Source organism: Parambassis ranga, chromosome 4 (assembly GCF_900634625.1).
Source record: "Parambassis ranga chromosome 4, fParRan2.1, whole genome shotgun sequence".
Classification (NCBI taxonomy): Eukaryota; Metazoa; Chordata; class Actinopteri; family Ambassidae; genus Parambassis; species Parambassis ranga.
Genome location: NC_041025.1, coordinates 15,445,640 through 15,461,907, shown reverse-complemented (window position 1 = coordinate 15,461,907; position 16,268 = coordinate 15,445,640). Strand labels below are relative to the sequence as shown.

Here is a 16,268-nt window from a genome sequence, read left to right as displayed (position 1 = left end):
TGTTTGTTTGCATTAACTCAGGTTTAACATCTATATTACATCTATAATAATTATAAAGGGAAAAGTCTCAATAAAAAATAAAGTGACAAAACAAAATGTTGAAAAGATAAATACCTAAAAATGACAAAGTATGATTAAAGTTAAGGAAAATTACTAAGAACTTTTATATGCCTTTCTTTAATTTCTCTTCATGGATTAAACAACATTCTGTAATGTTTTAATATTACTATGCTTGTACTTAAAAATGATCCTGCAGGTTTAGATCTCTGGAAAATTGAGTCTGTGTTCCTTTCAAGCCAACTCTGGGAACAGCCTCAGGCTTTAAAAAGGTCAAATGCAAATTAGCTTTCCCTTGTAAATCTTTACAGAAGAACTATAAAACTCTTGAAAACATTTCAGATCACCAAACAGTGATCCGGTCCTTTTGTTTCTCAATAAAAGGCAGAGTGAGGAGCTGACGTAGACGCAGAGTTGAGTTTGTTTGTCATGTGTTCACTTGGACTCACTCATAAAACTGAACACAGCTGTAAAAACCTTTGACTTGTCTTTCTGTGCGTCAGTGTGGCTCATACAGAACATACAGATATACTGGCAGTGGAACAATATAGAAGATAAAAAAACTGATAAAGGAGAAAAATGATAAAGCTGGACTTACTTTACAACAATATTAGAGCTGAATCAAAAAGCAGAAAGATAAGATACACTGTGCTTATTGTGTCATTCAGATATGCTGCCCTGCTTTAAGGTCTTAAACATTTGATAGAAGTTAATGTCAAACATTTGAATTTACTTAAGTAAACTATTTGACATTTGCTGTGTAAGTAAATACAAATCTACAGGCAATCAACAGAATTCTTTCGAGCATTGATTCCATAAATTCTTAGCTGCTATTATGCTCAAAGACATGCACAATTTATTTAATTTAAATAACCAGCAACTAAAATGATATCAATATTACCTTAGAAGAGCTGAGATAGAAAACACCCGAAAAAGTATACGTATTTTAATTTTGTGTTTACATGAGTAAACATTCTGACATTTGTTGCTGTAAAAACAGAGGCCATGAGACTAGACAAACTCCACTTCGTTCACCCTCCCCTTCCTACAAGGATTCTGCCTCCCACAACCTCATCTTGTGTCTCACCAGAGCGCCACATAGGAGCACAAGGGGGTCTGACGATGAGGATCTTCGTCTGCTATGAAGGCTTCAGTGAACCTTTTGACGTCGATGCAGATCTGACTGTGGAAGCCTTAAAGCGAATGGTGAAGGTAACACAAGTAACATCTGCTTTAATGGACTGATGTTCTAAATTTGAACTGCATTTTGATGTATCAGAGGGAAAATGACTGATGACTGATGGATTTATTTACAGCTTTACATATAGTAACCAAAAACAGAACTTTGTCTGATAAGATAAGATATCAAGTTACAATCATGTTATGTACTAAGATCATATTTTTTCCCTTAATTATTGATTTTACAGGATGCCTTTCTTGTTCAGCTCTCTGATGATAAGCAGATCCAGCAATACCTACATCTGACCTATGGTGGTGCAACACTGCAGGACAGCTGGGCTCTGTGTGACATCGGCGTCAGAAGAGGCAGCATCATCCAATTCCAAATAAAGGTACTGAAACATACATTTAGACATGTAAAAACAATACAACTGAACACACTGTAAAAGTCTATATAATTTTAATCTGAATCTTTTTTTTAATCTTTAAACTGTATTTGAAACTATTTTTTTGGTTTTGTTGGAAGCAGACCCAACAAGCACTGACGCAGTGACTGCTGCTGCACTTGTTTCTCTTTCATTGCTTTTTAGAGTGAACAGCGACCTGTGATGTTTGTGCTCAACACTGTGATGGGAGAAACATTACCGATCACAGGAAACAGGTCTCTTCTCCATACATCTGTGGCCAATCTGAAAACAGTGGTGTCTGCACTGAGTGGCCTTCCAGTGAGTGCGTTTAGACTCAGCACACCTGCTGGTGTGCAGCTCTACGACTGCAACTGGCTGCAAGACTACAGCATTGGAATGGGTACAGCTGGCTTTATTCTTTTCCTACTTGTAAAGGATTTGCAGGTTTAATTAAGCTAATTTAATTGTCTATTTAACTTTAGGAATATAATAATACCTGCGTCAAAAGGTTGGAAGTGCCATCGTGTCTAGTTTCTTCAGCATTATTAACAGGAGAACATGTTGTTATTTTAAGACCCGTCTCCTTTCTCCAAAAGATTGTACTGAATAGAAGAATCTGAACACTTTATCAAAAAGACCAGTATAATTAGAGCTTGCTTTGATCTTGAATGGCATATAAATGTCATGAAGTTGAAAATGTAATCACAGGCACAGTTCTTCATCTGGACACATGGGATGGATGGGTGGAGTTCCTCCAGTGTTGTCTCCACGGCCACCGACATGCAGTCCAGAGCTACCTATCAGATGAGAAGCCAGTGAGGAGGTCGAAAATACTAAAACTCTGAATTCTGTTTTGCAGCATATCACTAATATCAACAAAACAGTTATTCAAGTCAATCTTTCTTCCCCTGTTGTCCCAGGTTTCAGCTGCGGGTGGCGCTGTTCATTGCGGCCTGGGCAGGCCATCTGGACCTGGCAGCATGGCTGCTGGAGTGTGGGGTGCATGCTGGGGAGCCAGTGAGAGTTCATCCATACCGTGAGTGGTGTCAGCAAACCTCCCATCAAGACATCGGAAAGTGTCCCATCCACGTTGCTGCAGAGAGCAATCAGCTCCTCATCCTCAAACTCTTCATCACCAGGAACCCTATGAGCCTGGCTTGTCGGGACCCTGGAGGGCGAGACCCTTTAAAAATTGCCATTCAGCACGGCCACAGAGATTGTGCACGCTACCTAGCTAACAAGATGTGCTCAGTAATATGTCTGCCAAATATGTCTCTGCCCATGCGAGTCTATCTCCAGGTAAAACACTGGGTAAGGTTGGGGAAAAAGAGAGCGGCCTCTAACCGATGTCGATATACCGGTGCTCCCCTCATAGCCCAGCTGGGGAATACACTGCTGGTAGATGGTTTCAACCAGCCAAAGATGTTTTCAAAATCCAGGAAAGTTAAAACCAAATCAAAAGGAGGAATAAAAACTAATGTCCAAAAGAAAGACATGTCCAAAAGTGAGACACTCTGCCTACCCACCCTACAACCTGCAAAGTCTGAGACAAAGAAAAAAGACTGGAAGAAAGTGGGCATTTGCAAGGACAAGTTTGTTTTACCACCAGTCTACAAAGAAAACACTCCCAGGCCTGTGTTTGTTGGTGCATCACCGAAGTCCTTCCATAGTCTGCATGCATCTCAGGGGTCCTCTCACCACTCTGGACAGACAGCAAGAGAAAATGCAGCATACTGCTTGACTATAGCCAGGTCTCTTTATTTTCTTTAACTATTTCAGGCAAGGTAAGTTCATTACATATGGACGTGTGATTTATAATAATTTCTTTCTTGTTGATAGAGCCTTCACAGAAAAAACTTGGCTGAAGCAGCTTAACATAGCTCGGGCTCTAGTCAGGAAGCGTGTCCACTCCCTGACCTGACGCTCCTCTTTCACCCATCAACCTGTCTTCTTGAGGGTCTCCAATCAACTGCCTGAAACACTGTGTACAATGAAGAATCCTTCATAGTGACAACTGAGGAGTGTTTATTGGGCTTAGTTTGTTAACCTGCCTGTCATGATGTGCTGGGCCAGATCTCTGTAACTGTTTTTATGTGATTGTTTTTTGGCAGTGTAATAAAATCACTCAGAGTCTTAGCCAGTGTTTTGTAAATACTCCGATCCAAAAACTGATCTTAGAAAATATAAATATATATCAGTTAAATGATGTCACTCCTTTGTTTGGTGGGTCCACCTTCTTCTGCAGTCACAGAATTAACTTCTAGACATCCTCTTGACACTTGTATGTAAAAAGTTGGAACTATGGCAATGACCGTCATATGTTCATTTGGCCAACAGATGGCAGTATTCACTGATTCATTGAGGCCTGGAGTAGTGAACCTTTTGGTGAAGCAATGGGCTGGAAAGCCTCAGTGATTTATGGGGATTCATTTGGCCATCACTACCTAATTCACTACCTTATATCACACAAACAATTTTAAGCTAATATTGTTGAAGCCTGACCAGATCCAGGTTGGTTTTGATTTTGATTGAACATTGGTGCATTACTTTATTCACTTATCTTCTTACCCTGATGCGTCCTTCACTCTGGAACAGTTAGTGGTGCTAATATCTAAGCTTCATGAAGCAGTGAACCACCTGAAAGAACTGCTTCTTGAATGACACCCTGCTTCGATGAATTTTACACAGTCCAAGAGTGACATCTGCTGGCCGTGTGTAAGAACTGCATCTGAGGGGAAGACCTGAAAAACCCTCAATACTATATATGATATAATAAAACATCACTAGGAACATTAAATATTATGAAGTAATAATAAAAGTATAACAAACCAATGTTTAATGTCGCTTGATCATTTGGCAACAGTATTTCAGGTAATGAACAGTTTATTTTAACCACACCGCGTTTTTTCACAAATGTCCTTCATCATATTTTATTTCTGACAGGACCTGACAGTGAATGCAGGAAACACCTTGTAGTCCTGTCCTGTTTGTTGTTGGTACCCGGAAAATTTGGTGTAGGAACGGCCGCTCATTCATTGGCAGGCTGTGACTCAGAGCTCCAGTGGCAGCTCAGATCTGCAGCAGCCTCTGCACTGTTGTCATGTTTTGTATTGTAGGCTATATGATGATGCTCTCTGCTGTTCTTCTCCAGTTTAATTACTCGAGATTTCTTCCCCTTAAATAAAGTTTAAAAATCTACAGCACTACAAAATTGTATTACTGGTGTTTGTTTTCTGGGCTACTTCTGCACTAATTGTTTTATCGGTTCTGTTGTTGCTTTATAAGTTGGAAACTTTTCAACCGTTCTCCCCAACACAGGCTGTAAACAGCCCAGCATTAAGCTGCTTTTACTGCTGTGACTAACCCTCACCCCAACCATTGTTCTGTGGCAGAAGATGTATTAACTGTCAGGCAGGCCTTAGAAGCAGGACCAAGATACAATTGAAGACAAAACAAGTTTGGTCAGTAACAGGAATAGTACTTAAAGAAGAAGGGTGGAGAAACTCAGAAAAACTCACAAGACAATCTGGCAATGGCTGATGGAAAACACATCTTATATACACAAGAGGGAGGGAAGACAACCAGATACAGGTGGAACACATTAGGGCAGAGCCGGTAATTAGCAGGGGGAGGGAACACATGACAAGGGGACCCAAAAAACTAGAGGAAGGTAAAACTTCAAAATAAAACAGGACATACAAATAAAACACCTAACTAAAATGTGGAGCCCTGACATTAACTTTCCTGAAATGTTTTCCACCTGCCGCTGTCAGGGCAGCTCCAGAATGGGTGCAATGGAGGAAGCATGTGCATGGATGTCCAGGGCCCCCCCGGTCCGCCATGAGGCTGTGGCACACAGAGCTGTGTGTGGGGCACGACACAACACAGACCCCATCCCTCTGCTAGCCATGAAGAAATGTATCGAAGAAGATGAAATGTAAGCTAAAGTCAACAAAGTCACCCCTCATTTAATGTAGATACTTTTCATTTATTTCTGACATCACTGCACTGCACTTTAGGACATCAGTGCTGCAATATGTACGACTAATAGCGGTCACTTTATTTACACTTTTTATTCTATGTTTTTTATATATATTCATTTAGATATATTTTAACTGTGCTTTTTTCATACCTTGTGTGTTACATGTGCCTTAAGCCAAGAGCTGCTGAACAACATTTAATTTTGCCTTGCATAATAACAAGATTCTGGATTCTTAAAAAGTACAAAAAAATGCTTATAAGCAGACTGTTTACTGTACTCTTACAATGTATAATGTAACTGGAGGGACAACAATACTATGTATACAGCTTTTACAGTATTTGCTGCAGCAGTCTGTAATTCTCACGGGTAAAGTTATAACAGCTGACAGTGTGACAGTGTCTGTACACTGCAAAAATGCGATTTTTTTTGTGCAAATATGTTGAAGAAATATGTAGTTTTGTGTGGACTACATCTTTCGTCGCGTATAATTTACGTCACGCACAAACATGGCCATAGAACAAGCGTCCTTCTGGCAGCAGCATATATAGGGCAGCAGGTTCAACAGTAGAGACTTTATGATGACGTAACATATGCGACATTCGACCGGTCTTTCTTCAATATATTTGCAACAAACAGCGACTGTCCTTATTTATTAATATATTTTAGGTTGTCAGATGTATGTGCAGTCCAGGTAATTTAAAATAATTCATAGTTTGTCCGAGTTAAGGTTCCACAGGGTCCCACGGAAGAGGCGTGATTTATCTGCGCATAGCCTGATTTTGGTTATCAGATGCAAGTTGATACAAAGGCTAAGAAGTCACCAACCTCACAGGTAACTGTTTTAGGTGTTCTGTATTCAGTATTGTGTGTATTCAGGCTGTTTGGACGCGGGGGGTTTGTAGTTTTATTAAGATCATTCATGGCGACCTTGATCATTTATTCTCGCATGCACCGAGTTAACGGAGGTAGAGTTGAGACTTTCACCTCTCAAACACCTTCTTTTAGAACATAGTTGACCCATAGTTCACCTGTGTTGATTTGAGTTTTCAGCTTGTTCATGTTTTATATGCATATAAAAACAGATGTGTTTATTTTTTGAACTTGCTTGCATAACTATAATTCTCTGACATGTTGGTTTGCCTTCAGCATCAATGTCTGTGAAACATGCCAAGCCCAACCTCAGCCACTCTCAGGTGTCTGAGATGGTGAAGAGGCTCTTCAGGCTGACCCCATCACAGATCCGCTCACTGCCCAGCTATGATGATCAGAACTTTTATGTGGCTGCCGCTGAGGGTGGAGAGTTCGTCCTGAAGGTTATGAACTCTGAGGACAGTAAGAACCCCACAATATTTGAGGTGCAGACCTTTGCCATGTCCATCCTTCACCGGAACGGACTCCCTGCTCAAACTGCTCTGCCCAACATCTCAGGAGAGCTCATGAGCTTGGAAGAAATAGGTATTATTCTCCTGCGCACTCATACATTTTTTCATCCTCTCGATGAATCATAACAAAATCAACTGATTCTGTTTAACATCAGCATCAGATTATGATCTTTAGATGTGGTTTTTGTGCTGTTACTTATTGCAGACTGTGGTTATGGCTGTCAGAAGTACCTGGTGCGGCTGTTGACTTATTTACCTGGGACCACTATTTCCAATGTTCCTTTAACATCGGAGTTACTGTTTGAAACTGGCCAGACAGCAGCTAGAATGGATCAAATCCTTCAAAAGGTACAATAAAAACAAGTCATGTGAAACTTGAGCATTGATTTATATAAAGGGTAAATGTCCCTTAAAGAAGTTGCTTAAAGACAAAACATAAAGGTTATTTTGTATTTTTTCCTCCTTTTTTCAGATGGAACACCCTCATCTTAGCATTTTGCAGAGGGAGAAGTTCATATGGAGTCTGTCAAATGTCACCCTCCTGGAGACATACGTGCATGTGTTAGATGGAGATCCTCTTCAGGAGGCTGTGAAGTCTGTTATTCATCAGTACAAAACATCTGTGATCCCACAACGCTCTAGCTTCCGCGAATGTAAGTATGATGTTTAATTATGTGAACACCACAGGCTGGATATGTCACTGATGTGATGTGACAACAGTAGCTCCTTTGTTTCCTTTCTATAAGGCATTAACCATGGCGACCTCAATGATCTCAACATACTTGTGAAACCAGATGAGAGTAACCGACATGTGATTTCTGGCATTCTTGACTTCGGGGACATGAACAGAGGTTACTACATCCATGAGCTCGCCATCACCATCATGTACATGATGATTGGCCAACCTAAACCCATTGAAGTGGGGGGACATGTCATGGCAGGGTGGGAAAGCGTCCTTCCTCTTAACGAGGCGGAGAAAGATTGTCTGTACGTTCTGGTGCTGTCCCGCTTCTGCCAGTCCTTGGTTTTAGCTCGTTATACTGTGACCCTGCATCCAGAAAACGCAGAGTATTTGATGATTACATCAAAGAAGGGTGTCCATATTTTCCGGCATCTCTGGGAGCTTGGAAAGCAGGAGGTGGAAAAGGTGTGGTTTGAAGGTGCAGCTCAGTACACTAACAGGAAGTGAGGGTGGCCTGTCTTGAAATGATCAATAGTTTTAAGGTCTAGCCCCCCTCCGTGACCCTGTACTACAGACAAATAACAATGATTAACAAATCTTGTCACTTCTGAGTTACTTGGCACAATAATTTGGAGGGGATTTAAACTCTCTTTGCTAATACGGTGCAATCACAACATTTATTCCACTCACTGAAAACTGTTTAAATGATGTTCTGCACTATAAACTGCGGACAGAAGGAATGAATACATATTTAGTTCTCTAATATAGGTTAAGTTGCGTTCAAACTTAAATTCTCTTTTATGTCTTTATGTTTGTGCCTGTGCAGCAGGTGTTAGAGCTCCCGTCTGCCGCCACTAAGAACTATATTTGTACAAAGGATCCAGTGCCTTAATCAGTAAATACACTTAACTCTAGAAGTGACCTTAGCTGATACTGCTGTTTGCACCAGCTGGGTCAAAATCTTCATATGAACACTTTTCTATGGTCTTAGCTGTATTAAGGACTGTATGCTGGCTGTGGTGCGTGTAATGTGTGCGTCCTGTTTTTTCATTATTGTCTCAATCAGTTAATCTGGTAAATAATTAATTTGAAAAAAAGTTTGATCTTTGGTCTGTTTTGTAAAGCATGCCTTAGGAGTTTCTGCTCTGGCAAAAACAAAACAAACTGTCAAAGCAAAATTTCAATAAAAACCTCATGTTAATTCATTGTTTGCTATTGAGAGCATTTTATCATACTGACAGGCTGTACAACTTAACCCTTTCCACCCCACAGCCCCCTTATAATAGATCTTTCAATACCTGGATAAAATCTAGTGTAATACTGCCATCATGTGGTCATGACTTCAGTGGAACATTTAAACAAAAATGACATTTGGTTGCGACTAAATTGCCAAAAGTGAACAAACACAGTGTAAACAAACAAAACACCTCACTGAGTGGGGTTAACCTCAAAAAAACCTAATAAAATAAATGACGAGCAGTCAGTCATGTGAGAAAGAAGCTTCTGACGGTAAATTGAAGGAAGCCTCTTTACTTGTTGTCCCACTGTCATACACTCCACAGTGTTGTTCTTTGGCTCATAGGAAACATGCACATGTTCTATTAACTTAATTAACTGCAAAAGTCTGAGCTGCTGCTGCTGCTGCTTCCAAAGAACCAAAATCTTGCTTTTATTTTTCCGATTGTGCTGAATTTACTTTGGATGCTTTTCACCATAACTCTCTTTTGTTGCACATGACATATTTATACAAGTTAGCACATGCTTAAGTCAGAGCAGACAAACAAGTGATGACCCCCCCCACCATCCCACCATGAAGACAGTTTCGCTTCATTCATTCTGTCAATTTTTTCTGCTTAAACCGAGCTCAGGGTGAGCTCAGTTTCTTGGAGAGCTTGAATTCAGAAGTTGGATCAGGTTTGACTAGATTCTCCACAAATAAGCACATCAGTGCTGGTGACATTTACATTTAGTCAACAGGCTCTCAGTCGCTCCACAGTATCTTCTGAAGCAGAATGGGTAAGCACTCTTGTTTTCTGTTAAATGACAGGAATGTTCTCAAACACTTTCCTTTCTATTATTAAGCTAATATTAAAGCCTCTTTTAACTTTCTGACCGTTTAGCATATGACATATGGGGGCATAAAGACTGTTATTATCATTTTAAAGTCTTGGTCACAGATGGAAGAATTGTTGTAAGAATTGGTCATTGTTATAACGCTGGTCATGGATGTTTTTCATATACAACAAAATAGAGATTCCAGGAGTGCACTTTGTCTCCTTATGCTGATCAGTCATCCACAGTGAAATATGCGTCTTTATGGATATAAATGATTATCTGGACAAAAGGTTTTAGTTGTGGCACGCTAAGCAGGATATCTGCTATCGGATGTCTTTTTTTCTTAGAAAGATTTTGTTGGCTTTCCAGGAAGTTCCATGCGTTTTAGTCACCCACACTGCCTCCTCCCAACTGGCCAATTACGCAATCTCTGAAGCTAAGCAAGCCCCTGTTATTGGAGGAAACACACTACTCGAAAAACCTGAGCATAGGAGAAGGTTGGAACTTTGATCAACTTTTAAATAAAAAGCTTTCAAAATAAAAAAAGTGCCTTTAAACCCTTTAATAATGTTGGAATCATTATGATGTCAGTTCGGTCATGCAGTGGTGTAGTTTATTGGTCACAGTAATCTCAATTTAACTCACACATCTCATGCAGCCAGTGTAAAAACTGGTGTGATGACATGATCGGTGAAACATGGACTCCTGGACTTTCACTGTAAGAACCATTGACAGTAAAAACTATGGACAGAGCTTCCGTGACGTCACCCGTTTGTTTCTGAAGAGCCGTTTTGAGTCTCAGTGGGAGGTTCCAGGACGTGATGACCGCCGCCATGTTGGCAGCGTCACGTCAACTATGGCTGTGTCCCAATTCAGGGTCTGCATCCTTCGGAGGACGCAGCCTACGCGGTCTCAGGAGGCCGCGTCCTCCTGAGGATCCTCCGGAGGATCCTCAGGAGGACGCGGCCTCCTGAGGATCCTCCGGAGGATCCTCCACCGTTGGTAAATGGGACGGTCTGGCCTTCAAATCACTTCCTGATTGTGGCGCGACGTCATAAATTTTGCCCCGGGAAAAACAAAAGCAGCGACAGCGACACAACACGGACTACACAACAAGCGGGACAACAGTGTGGATTTAGACATTTGGAATATTTTAATATATTTATTTGTTGTTGGAGGAAGAGGAGAGGCGGCTCCAGCGGCAGCAAAACCTGTGACGGCTCATTTTCTTCAGGCTGGGAGAGCGCAGTGGGGAGGTGACGGTAAGCTGCTGTTTAACCATATTATTGATCATAATTAATATACCGGTTACTGAGCAAACGCTAGATATATAACCAGTAGATAGACAAATATGATTAAATGTAATTTATATTTGATTCAATCGTAAGACTTGATACAGGGTCTGTTTGTAATTTTAATACTTTAAATAAATAGCTAAATGTGTAAGAACCCTGCAAATAACCCTGAAACCACTGCTTTAATGTGTCATTAAGCATCAGGTCTGTCACTACACCAGAGAATTACTGCTGGGTGGAGGAGAGTGGGGCTCCCTGCAGGACCAGCTGTCTGTCCTGGAGGAGGTGTACTGACCATCATCACCTTTGGAGGGTGAGGATACATATTTTATAGCTTTTCATATTTTAAGCTGCGTTGGAAGCCGCTCTGTTGAAGTTATTATTTTTATTTTTGCCCTTTTTAAAAACATCTTTAGTAACATGGCAGCCGCCGATCGTCCGCTCTGCAAACCCTGATGGACGATGTGGTGGACAGAGGAGACAGGCACCCCCCTCCCCCAGATGATGTCCCACTCACAGCCAGAGGACTCCAAGGTCTTCATCGTGGCATCATCCAGTCCAGCAGCACCAAGGACTCCTGCTCAGCCAAACATTTATATATATGTTCTTTGTGAATAGTATTTTCTGCTGATCTTTTATAAATAATAAACTGTACATTTTCATAATGCCCACTGGTAAATAGTTAGAAATGTTCTGTGTCTTTGTAAATATTGTACATAACAGAACAATAAATGATTTACTGTGGCCACTGAGAAGTTGTTCAAAAGTTTACTTCAATTATAAATAGGTAATGAAACACATGATGTAACAAGGTGAGAAGAGTTTAAGAACACAAAGACAAGAACGATTTAATATACAATTTAATAAGTAACATTTAAATAACACAGAACATAAAAATCACTGCTGTCCAACATCCTCTCAATGAGCTGAGGTCTGTCCGCTCTTTCTCTGCTCTCCCCCTCTCTCTCCCTCTCTCTCTCTCTCTCTCCCTCCCTCTCCAGTCTCATCTCCTCCGTTATCAATTGTCAGGTTTCTTCTGTTTCTCTCTGCTCCTCCTTCAACAAAATGACAACAGGCAGAATGACCGTTTGATATAATAACGATAATATTGCTCCTCACGTGAACTATACTTTATACTATACTACAGTAAACAACAAGAAACAACATTCAATCAAAGCGTTTAGTTTACAGCGCCTCGTATCAACAGGACGTCATGTTTGTAAATACAAAACTCATTTTTTTAATGCCGCTGTCACTACTAGCATTTTAAAACTCTCGAACTACTGCTCTTTACTTACATTTAAATGTGAATTCGGCACTCCTGCCGGTGCTGCTCGCTTGGTCCGTCATTGTACTATTGGACAAAAAGTAGGCCCGCAAAGCATTGTGGGATATTTAAGGCCACGAAGGATGGTAGCGATGCGTCCTCCAAATTCAGGCAAAAGGAGGACGCATTTGGAGGACGCATTTGAAGGACCCTTCGACTTTTGGCGAATTGGGACAGCCTTCGCGCAGCTTTGTGACGTAAGCGGCCTTAAAATGCGCACTCCGAAGGATGCAGACCCTGAATTGGGACACAGCCGCTGTTTGATATCAAACATTGATATTTGTGTTGTGTTTCGTGCAGACACTTCAGATGTCAAACCAAGGCCCACACTCACCTTACAGCAAGCAGCAGACATGGTGCTGCAACTATATGGAGTGAGAGTCACTAAGATCTTCACCTTACCTAGTTACATTGACCAAAACTTCCTGGTGGTGGACGGTGACGGCACCAAGTATGTCCTGAAGATCATGAACTCAGAGGACAGTAAGAACCCCGCCCAGATGGCGATGCAGACCCTGGCCATGTCCTTACTGCAGCAGCATGGAGTACCCACTCAGATGGTCATGCCCACTACTACAGGAGAGCTCATGAGCCTGGAGGAAATGGGTAAAAAGGATAAAACAACATGTTGACTGAGCCACAGTCAGGGCCCACACCTCCCACGCTATTAAAAAGTTTTTTGCACTTCTTCTTTTCCCTACCTTATCAGACTGCGGACATGGCAGTAAGATTTATTGTGTGCGGCTGATGTCCTATTTGCCTGGAAAACCCGTTGCACAGTCTCCAGTCACACTGCAAGATCTTTATCATGTCGGCAAGTTGGCAGCGTTTCTTGATAAGACTCTCCAACAGGTATGTTCTATTAAAAGAACACTGGAAATGTTTTGTTCAGGAAGACTTCCCCTCTCAGAGCTTTGATTTATTGTTAAGTGACCTCTGGTGGTTAACTGAGGCGGCATGTGTTGTTTGTAGAAACCCAATGACCACTACCCCTTGTTAAAGGGCAATTTGAACTTAATGTGATTCATACAGAAATATTTGTTTTGCAGCTGATGACTCCAGACTCTGACATCTTACAGCGTGATGATGTCATTTGGAGTTTATCCAATATTCCTCTGGTGGAAAATTACCTGTCAGTGATGGATGGTGATCCCCTGCAAGACGTGATCAAAGCTGCCATTGGACAGTATAAATTATACGTGGAACCCAAAATCGTTTTATTCAGAAAAGGTACCTTCGTCTACGCTGTATTCTTCTGGATTATTATTGTATTATCTACTTTTATTGTTATTTTCTGAGTACACAGGTAGGTTAATCTGGTTTAGCTTGTATTGATGGGAAGTTCTGTGCCTCAGCCAACAATGCAGTGACAAAGCAGGAAGTGGCTTTAGCCTATACAAAGCTCTACAGTAAGTGTAGTACAAAGGCATGCAGCGAGTCACAGTAAGTCTCCTGTATAGTGAAATACATATACAGATAAACTGAATCAGGATTGTACGAGCTGGTTTGACGGGGTCTCATTCATTGTCTTTCACAGGAATTATACATGGAGACTTGAATGATCACAACATCATCGTCACACCTCTTGACAATGGTCACCATAAGGTGTCAGGTATCCTGGATTTTGCTATGCTCATGAATGGATACTATGTGCATGAAGTGGCAATATCAATCATGTACTTGATGCTGGAGAACCCCAGTCCTATGGATGTTGGAGGAGCAGTGTTAGCAGGTTTTGAGAGCGTCATTCCGCTCAACGACGATGAAAGAGATTGCCTCTTCCTTCTGGTGGTTGCAAGGCTGTGCCAGTCTCTGGTTTATGGACGACACAACGTCCAAAAATATCCAGACAACAGAAAGTATCTCATGACTACGGCCAAAAATGGGACCAGACTTCTGACTAAACTCTGGGAGCTGGGCAAGAAACAAGTGGAAGAGAAATGGTTCGCAGATGCCAGCACATACTCAGAGAAGTGAATGTGTTTTAATGCCTGAGGTCAAAGAGAGCAAAGATTTGAACAACGCTCCCTCCATAAAGACAGCCACGGTGATAAAACTTTAACACTAGATGGCAGTATCACCCCATCCATTCCCTGTCCTCGTCTTTCATCATGACAAACTCTGTAATTATTTTTCTGACATTCTTGGGAGGTGTGAAGAAACTTCATGTTTTGCCGTATAATTGTATAAATTTCAGCTTTTGTGGAAAACCATGTGAACTTGGACTTTTCAAAAGTGTAAAAACGTGTACATCATTGTGCACAACGGGGAAAAATGTGAGGAAGGAATGAGGAAGCCGTAGTGTATTAAACAAGATATAGTCCTAAATGTATCTTTTGTTTTCTCATCTTCACCTTTTTGTGCTGCTGTGCTGCAAACACCTCCGCCAGAGCCAGAGCCTGGCTTCACACACACACACACACACACACACCTCATCTACCTTCCCACATTTCAGCCTCCCACCTCAAAGGCACCATCTGCCCTCTGCCCCCGCTGCAGTTCGCGATATGTACCTCCAGTCATGCAGAAAAAGTCACAGTGTGCATCTGTGAATGTCTGCCTGTGTTCACGTTTGCTCTCCGTCTGTTTTCACCGTAGTCCACCGGCGAACCTTTGCACTGTATCCTACACACAAGCTGCAGTCCGTCTTTTCTCTCTCTCTCTTTTTGTCTTTATAATACTTTAAATTCACGTTCCACAAATTGTAGCTGGGATAGAAATGGCAACACTCAAAGGACTTAGCTTAATACTCCAACCTCACTTATCAGTGCCATTAATCCTCTTGGCATTTCAAAACAGAGCACTGGGTCTATTCTGCACTTTTTTTAACTCTTTTTTTAAATACAGAAGAGAAATTTAATTTACACTCCAAAGACCACCAATGTGGAGGCTTTAAACATCAGAAAAAATATATCCAGCTCTCTCATCTTGCTAGTTGGATGGATTTTTGCCTGCATTTATTTTATAGATACACAAATGGACTTTTAAATCGAGAGGTGATACAGTGAAATGAAAACTGACAGCAATCGTACAAATGTATGAACTCTTCACTATTACCGGTGTGAAAACATCTCTCCAACAAAGTGAGGAGTGAATTGATAACGAATCACTGTCCATGCAAACTGAAGATATACTGAGCCGTCTCTGTCTCCACCTGATTGTGGCTCCATCAGCCGCCAGATATTAAATATAGGTTTGGTAAAAATCTTTTGAAAATAAGCATAAAAAAAAAACATTGAATAACAAATAAGATGGGTCTAGTGGCACAGGCCATCCTGGAAACAGAAAATATTTTCATTTTTCATGTCAGATTTTTGGGTGGTGATGTTGGATGGATGTTGATTGAGGAGCGGTCAGATCTGGATTCATGTTGGCCCCTCAAATGGCTGGGAATTGCATATTGAGACCTGATCAAAACAACATTTGAACATCAGCATTGCTCTGAAGGTTTATTTTAGTCTGCTAGCTCAGAAATATGGCATACATTTCACTTGTTAGTGTACATATATATGGCAATTAACTTTAAAATGCATAGATCATATCATTTTTGTTGTTGTTGCAGACACGTTGCCTCTAGTGGAGGTGGATTTGTTATTAAATGTGATCACCTGGATTGTTTGAATGCAGCCGAATGCATGATTTGCTCAGTTTTTGTGATATTGGTGCATACATTGAAACATGGGATTAGCTGTGAGAGTCAAAATGTAAAATAACACACATATTTAGTAGGCACATGTGGTCCTTCTTTCTCGGTTGTACGTCTTTTGTTTTATTGAAAACAACTGTTAGTCTCTGTCTTTATATTCATCAGACATACCGCTTGCGGACACCTTGCCAGGCCTCTGCTGCTGCCAAGCAGACCTGTTAGCACTAATCCACTCCGTGGGCCCCTGACAGACTCT

The 16,268-nt window shown here is 41.1% G+C and overlaps 3 protein-coding genes across 3 annotated transcripts; all 3 read left to right on the top strand.

Annotated features, from left to right (window-relative positions):
• The first annotated feature begins 1,179 nt into the window (after nucleotides 1-1,179).
• Nucleotides 1,180-3,564, top strand: LOC114434616 (protein ANKUB1-like). Its single transcript, XM_028403934.1, has 6 exons — nucleotides 1,180-1,269; nucleotides 1,485-1,628; nucleotides 1,827-2,043; nucleotides 2,352-2,466; nucleotides 2,564-3,394; nucleotides 3,483-3,564. Exons 1-6 carry the CDS (start codon nucleotides 1,180-1,182, stop codon nucleotides 3,562-3,564), a joined length of 1,479 nt encoding a protein of 492 aa, XP_028259735.1.
• Nucleotides 3,565-6,189: 2,625 nt separating this feature from the next.
• LOC114434709 (hydroxylysine kinase-like) lies at nucleotides 6,190-8,739 on the top strand. The gene is made up of 5 exons (XM_028404057.1): nucleotides 6,190-6,457; nucleotides 6,772-7,080; nucleotides 7,213-7,355; nucleotides 7,480-7,660; nucleotides 7,754-8,739. The coding sequence occupies exons 2-5, from the start codon at nucleotides 6,777-6,779 to the stop codon at nucleotides 8,194-8,196; spliced, it is 1,071 nt and encodes a 356-aa protein (XP_028259858.1). The 5' UTR covers nucleotides 6,190-6,457; nucleotides 6,772-6,776; the 3' UTR covers nucleotides 8,197-8,739.
• Nucleotides 8,740-9,537: 798 nt separating this feature from the next.
• LOC114434825 (hydroxylysine kinase-like) lies at nucleotides 9,538-14,694 on the top strand. The gene is made up of 5 exons (XM_028404240.1): nucleotides 9,538-9,705; nucleotides 12,667-12,972; nucleotides 13,076-13,218; nucleotides 13,416-13,596; nucleotides 13,904-14,694. The coding sequence occupies exons 1-5, from the start codon at nucleotides 9,702-9,704 to the stop codon at nucleotides 14,341-14,343; spliced, it is 1,074 nt and encodes a 357-aa protein (XP_028260041.1). The 5' UTR covers nucleotides 9,538-9,701; the 3' UTR covers nucleotides 14,344-14,694.
• The last annotated feature ends 1,574 nt before the right edge of the window (nucleotides 14,695-16,268 follow it).

What these genes read in the sequence shown, in the direction of transcription:
- LOC114434616 (XM_028403934.1), top strand. Translation starts at nt 1,180, where the DNA reads ATGAGGATCTTCGTCTGCTATGAAGGCTTCAGTGAACCTTTTGACGTC. An exon ending in GATGAGAAGCCAGTGAGGAG is followed by an intron (nt 2,467 to 2,563) that starts GTCGAAAATACT and finishes CTGTTGTCCCAG; the next exon opens with GTTTCAGCTGCGGGTGGCGC. An exon ending in TACTGCTTGACTATAGCCAG is followed by an intron (nt 3,395 to 3,482) that starts GTCTCTTTATTT and finishes TCTTGTTGATAG; the next exon opens with AGCCTTCACAGAAAAAACTT.
- LOC114434709 (XM_028404057.1), top strand. Translation starts at nt 6,777, where the DNA reads ATGTCTGTGAAACATGCCAAGCCCAACCTCAGCCACTCTCAGGTGTCT. An exon ending in CATGAGCTTGGAAGAAATAG is followed by an intron (nt 7,081 to 7,212) that starts GTATTATTCTCC and finishes TACTTATTGCAG; the next exon opens with ACTGTGGTTATGGCTGTCAG. An exon ending in ACGCTCTAGCTTCCGCGAAT is followed by an intron (nt 7,661 to 7,753) that starts GTAAGTATGATG and finishes CCTTTCTATAAG; the next exon opens with GCATTAACCATGGCGACCTC.
- LOC114434825 (XM_028404240.1), top strand. An exon ending in CATGAGCCTGGAGGAAATGG is followed by an intron (nt 12,973 to 13,075) that starts GTAAAAAGGATA and finishes CTACCTTATCAG; the next exon opens with ACTGCGGACATGGCAGTAAG. An exon ending in AATCGTTTTATTCAGAAAAG is followed by an intron (nt 13,597 to 13,903) that starts GTACCTTCGTCT and finishes TGTCTTTCACAG; the next exon opens with GAATTATACATGGAGACTTG.